At 38.4% G+C, this 5,633-nt stretch overlaps 1 protein-coding gene across 1 annotated transcript; it reads right to left on the bottom strand.

Moving 5' to 3' along the window:
• Positions 1-1,821: 1,821 nt before the first annotated feature.
• Positions 1,822-2,686, bottom strand: LOC118020394 (tRNA-splicing endonuclease subunit Sen15-like). The gene is made up of 2 exons (XM_035020281.1): positions 2,672-2,686; positions 1,822-2,451 (listed from the first exon to the last, which is right to left on the bottom strand). The coding sequence occupies exons 1-2, from the start codon at positions 2,684-2,686 to the stop codon at positions 1,915-1,917; spliced, it is 552 nt and encodes a 183-aa protein (XP_034876172.1). The 3' UTR covers positions 1,822-1,914.
• Between the last annotated feature and the right edge of the window lie 2,947 nt (positions 2,687-5,633).

The raw sequence follows: 5,633 nt of genomic DNA, 5'->3' as shown, positions 1-5,633 counted from the left end.
TTAAGTATCTGAATACAAATCGTAGATTTCAATATTTCCAACTGTGCATAGCCTAGATGCACATGTATGTTTTATATTACCAAGTATATCATCTTAGAGGTAATTTATTTTAATGCTCTCATTACATATGTAAGAAAACTGGGGTCCAATGAAGTTAAATAGTTTCCTGTGATGAGATAGTAAATGGAAAGCTGGGTCCAGGATGTAGGATCCGTTGATTCTAGCCTAATCTTTCCATAATTATGTGACTGCCGTATTTTACTTTTTATTTATTTTTTTTAGATCTCAAGATATTTTTTAATTTTAAAACATTATTATAAAAGTAATACAAATAAAGAAAAATATACTAAATACTAAAGAAAGACAAAGTCATCCATTTATTGCTCTGCCACCCTATTATAAGAACAGTTAGTAATTTATTTTGTCACCCTTTTATTATATGCTTGGTGTGTTATTTACAGCCATGATCTTACCCATTCACACACTTTCATATCTTGCTTTTTTAATTAAATATTTTCTCATGTTTTTCATTTATTCATTACTAATTTTTAATGAGTACATAATATACCATTCATTGGCTATCTATATCTGTTTATTAACTATTTCCTTATACCAGGGATTGGCAAACTATGGCCCTGCATTTGTAAATAAAGTTTTATTAGAACACAGCCATGCCCATTTATTTACATATTGTCTTTGGTTATTTTTGTACTACAAACGGCTCATTTGAGAAGTTTTAAGAGAGACCGTATGGTTTGCGAAGCCTAAAATATTTCTTTTCTGCCCTTTACAGAAAAAGTTTGCTGGCCCCTTCCTAAAACTTTTAAGTGATTATTATTTTGGCTATTATAATTAATGTCACTTGGAATCTTTGTGCATATAATTTTTTTATACTGAAGGCAACATAATTGGGAGGTATTAACAAAAGTGGAATAACTGGGTCTACTTAATTAAGATGTCTTTAAAGCTGACACCGTTTCGGGTGCCTGGGTGGCTCAGTTGGTTAAGCCACTGCCTTCGGCCCAGGTCATGGTCCTGGAGTCCCGGGATCGAGTCCCGCATCGGGCTCCCTGCTTGGCAGGGAGTCTGCTTCTCCCTCTGACCCTCCTCCCTCTCATGCTCTCTGTCTCTCATTCTCTCTGTCTCAAATAAATAAATAAAATCTTAAAAAAAAAAAAAAGCTGACACCGTTTCTCACTATCTCACATAATATTCTAACTATGATATAATAAGGGTGGTGGTAATAAGAATGGAAAGGAAGGCCCAGTACTTCCTTTACTCAGGTAGGAAGTAACTAATCGGTAGCACTTCTCTGGTCCCTATTAATCTAGACATGTATGTAATTTTATACTCTGGATGAGTGTATCTTTACTTTTGACTTAAAGTCAACCGTAAGTGCCACATAAAAACCAATAGAAAGAAAACTGTTACTTTCTATTAGGGATTTAAAGGGAGACTGAGTCAACTCTCCAAGTGTCCAGGTGTCCATGAAACGCAACTGCAGGCTAGCTGTAGCGGCCAAAAGGCGCTGAGAGGGTTGAATTAGAGAAAGGGGGGGGGTCTCAACAATGTGTTAGCAGTGGCAGTAATGAACAATGAGGCAGCTATGAGTGGCCGATGACAGAAGAAACACACGTGTTGCACCCCTCTGAACACATCCTAAGCATCAACTTGTATATAACTGTAATTAAACTGTCTCCAGGTAAGAAAGTTCTAGAGCAACTACCCTATACTTATGAACAAAAAAAATTCTTCTATCTGGGAAAGTATTATTCTTCAAAAAGAAAAACTTACGGAGTAGTACCAGCTAAGTCTGGTCTGATAAAAGTAACAGTTCTATCTCTGAGATAAAAGATGACCCAGGCTGACGGATCTCGAATCCACTCTCACAGTAAGCATCAGCAAGTGTAGGTGTCATCTTCTAAGGGAAATATTCTGAGGGTCTGGCAGCATAAATCCCTCAGTAAGTTTATAATAGACTATTGTGGAATCGGACTCCACTATGGCCAAAGTAAAAGACATTGGCAAATCTGGATCACCTTGCAATTTTCGAGATGCCTTCAAGACCTCCCTTATCCTGTTACGGCTGAGGGAAGCACTGATGGGTGTAGGCACCACGGTCTGTAATCCTTCTCCTTCTATCTCGGTACCGACTAGGCAGATGAGCTGGAGATCTGGTAATCCAACACAATTTACCTCATACCAACTTTTACTCTCCATGAGGTCCAGGTAAACCAAGAATGCTATGTAAACTTGGCTGGCATCTCCTATATCTAATTCCATCATTTCTAAATACTTAGGGTGGGAGCCCATCCAGGCGTCCTCCGGGGGCCATGAGTGGGCGCCGCCGCCGAGGGCGCCGCCCGCGCCCAGACCGCTGCAGCCCGGGGTGGGTTCGGAATCGCCGCGCTCCGCGGTGCCGGGCAGGGCGGCGAGCCGGGGTGCACCGCCCTGACCGACGGCCGTATTTTAAAACGCGATGATAAGATCAGGGAAAAACCTCATACTTTCCAGGTCCCGCAAAACTAGATCAAGAATGAATTTCGTATCCTAAGCAATGGCAGCTTGTAGATGGAGATTACACAGTGTTTTTGACAAAAGCTAAGCTTTTGACAGAAGAAATGGAAATCGACTTCAATCATTTGGAAATCTGACAGCTAGATTCACTCACCTGACCTTCAGTCATCTTCACTACCATCAGTGACCAGATTTGAATATGACATACATATACATACTCACATATACATGACCAAATATACACATGCATTTAGAATATGATATATATGAATGCATATATGCATACACATATGCAAATGTCACGCATACATATACATCTATATGTTTTCAAACTAAACTAGAAGAGGTCTTTGGGGTGCTCGGTGATTATTTTTCTTATTCACATTTAAATTTTTTCATGCTTTAAGCTCTTCATTTTAGAAATAAAAACGTTCAGTTTTCCAGCCATTCTCTGTGGCAAAAAAAAAAAAAAAGGACTACACTTGAGCTAAAAGATAAAAGTGACTATTTGACATGTAATCTTGAACTAGGTTCCCACTATAATAGCAATATTTTTTGTACTTTTCAAAAATTTTGCCATGGGATCCAGATAAAATCATAAGCTGATGGAGATATTTAAACAGTCACTTAAACATGGTAAAAGGGGGAAGGTCAAAGGAATTTAAAAATTTTCATCTCTGCAAAGAATATAGTTAAAATACACCTGCCTATATACACACATACCAATCACATGTCAATTATTAGGTTTAATTATTAGGACTATTTCTGTATATCTTAAAAGCAAAATCATCATAGTGACAATGCCATTCTCCGCTCAGGTGGTATTAAATGCAGACAATGGAATGTGGTTTCAGAATTTGCCTTACTCCTGCTGACTGCTTGACCTTACTTGATCTTATCTGTGCAGACAGTAAAAGAAAATAACCCAGGTTACCCTGACTTTGATAGTTGTTTATGAGGTTTTAATTGGGAGAATTGCAGAAGGGACCCAGCCCACCTAGCAAGGCTAGCAGAGGGAGGTCTCCAGGTTGGTTCCAAATAACATGTTTATAAATATTCATTTTAAAGTTTTTTTTTTTTTTTTTTTAACATGCGTCATTGGCATTACTGCAATGTCAAAGCTTTTTTGGAACTTGTACCCTTGTCTTCTCTAAGGCTAACTTCTAATGAAGAGGGGCAAAAGTTCCCGATCAGTCTGGGGCAACTCTGGTTCTCTATTTTGAGCTCACAAGATTCTTTTTGCAAAAGGAAGAAGGTCCTTGGGATCTTTAGAAAGTTTCATTTCTCTTCAGAGAGACCCTTGGAATACTAAGTTACTTAAAATTTTGATCCATGTCAAATGAAATTTTCTACACGCCCATCAGCCTCCACTCACATATTGTTACTTTACCTGTATGCAGCATCCAAATATATTGACTGTGAAGAAATGTTAGAGGGAGATATTTATTATTTGCAAAATTAATCTACTTAGAATTTATTTTCCTCATTAAATATTTTCCTCATTAAATATGGAGATATTCAAAATTTAACACTCAAATACCATTTATTTTTCCATTGTGTTCTAGATATTAAAATTTGATTTATCTGTCTAACTTCATTTAATCATCACACAAGCCTTTGAGGGAAAATATTTTAACCTCATGTTACAGGTGCAAAAAATGAGTCTTAGTTTTTAAGTGATTTGATCACAAAAAGTGGTAAACATCTCACGAGGCAGAACTAAATCTTTTCTCAGTGGCCTTGATGTTCTTGACTGTGCTATGTGTTGGCACCAGAAAAACATCTGGAACTAAATCAGTGGAGGCAGATATTGTGAATAACAGTCCAGACTAAATCAGTAAATAGTGGGAGAGGGTAAGTGATATGTGCTCAGAGGTCTTGAATAGCTTTATACCTTTTGTTGGACGAAGATACAGACAGAAAAACTAGCTGGCCCAGGTGGTTCTCAGGGCAACAATACTGCACACATGGATCTCTTCTGGATATCCTTAGAGGCGTTTTTGGTTGACACAATGAGGCATGCTAGAACTGCACTGGACTGGAAGGAGGTTTTGGTGAGTTGAATGGTGGCTCCCAAAAAGGTGTGTCCATGCTCTAAACCCTGGAACCTGTCAATGCTACCTTATTCGGAAAAAGGATCTTTGCAGATGTAATTGAGGTAAGGCTCTTCGATGAGGTCATCGCAAATTATCCAGGTGAACCCGAAGTCCGATGACAAGCATCCTTGTAAGAGACACACGGAGGGACACAGACACACACAGAAGAGGAGGAGGTAATGTGACCACAGAAGCAGAGATTGGAGTAGTGGCACCAGGAGCTGGAAGAGCCCAGGAATGGTTTCCCCGAGAGGCTTCAAAGGTCCTGTGGCCCCACTGATTCCTTGATTTCAGACTTTTACCTTCCAGAACTATAAGAAAATGCACTTCTGTTATTTTAAGCCACAACGTTTGTGGTAATTTGTCATAGCAGCCCCCCAAAACTAATATAGAAGTGTGTCAGACATTTTTGGGTCCCCTTTCCACTTTTCCTGTACCTTCTTTTTTCAGCTCTTCCTGTAGATTTACTGTCTCCATTCAGCTACACAATCTCTCTCTCACTCTTTGTCCTCGGGCTTCTTTGCTGCCATTTGTGGGACATCTGTGAGAATCCCCTCATAACGCTGACAGCTTTAAGTGGCTAACTGACAGGCCACATGTCTTGCAGACTGAAGGACATTCCCAAATTAAAAAAAAAAAAAAAATTCCTGGATGCCTCAGGGCATTCAAATGTTCGAATAGACACTAACAGAGGCAAAAATCCTGTTTGTAATTGTTTGATCCTGGAAATAACACAATTTTTTTTTTTTGTATAAATGGAAAATATTTTGACATGCTTCTACTATAAACTGAGTTTTCTGGGAATATATTCACCATGTAAATTGAAGGAAGAATGTATTTTGTTTAGTCTGGAATTCTACCAAGACTATTTTACCATTTTTTAAATTTCCCACTAACTAATCCGATGTGCTTCATTGGCAACAATATGTGAGTTTTCCATACCACACATTTGATTAATCTTCATTTGTAACCCTCACATTTCTATACATATGGGTGTAAGCATTTGGTTACCTAATTATG

The sequence above is a fragment of the Mirounga leonina genome, unplaced genomic scaffold (genome assembly GCF_011800145.1).
Source record: "Mirounga leonina isolate KUSES-001 unplaced genomic scaffold, KU_Mleo_1.0 Mir_173, whole genome shotgun sequence".
NCBI lineage: Eukaryota > Metazoa > Chordata > Mammalia > Carnivora > Phocidae > Mirounga > Mirounga leonina.
Note: the sequence above shows the minus strand (reverse complement) of the source record. Positions and strands in the feature narration are given on the sequence as shown.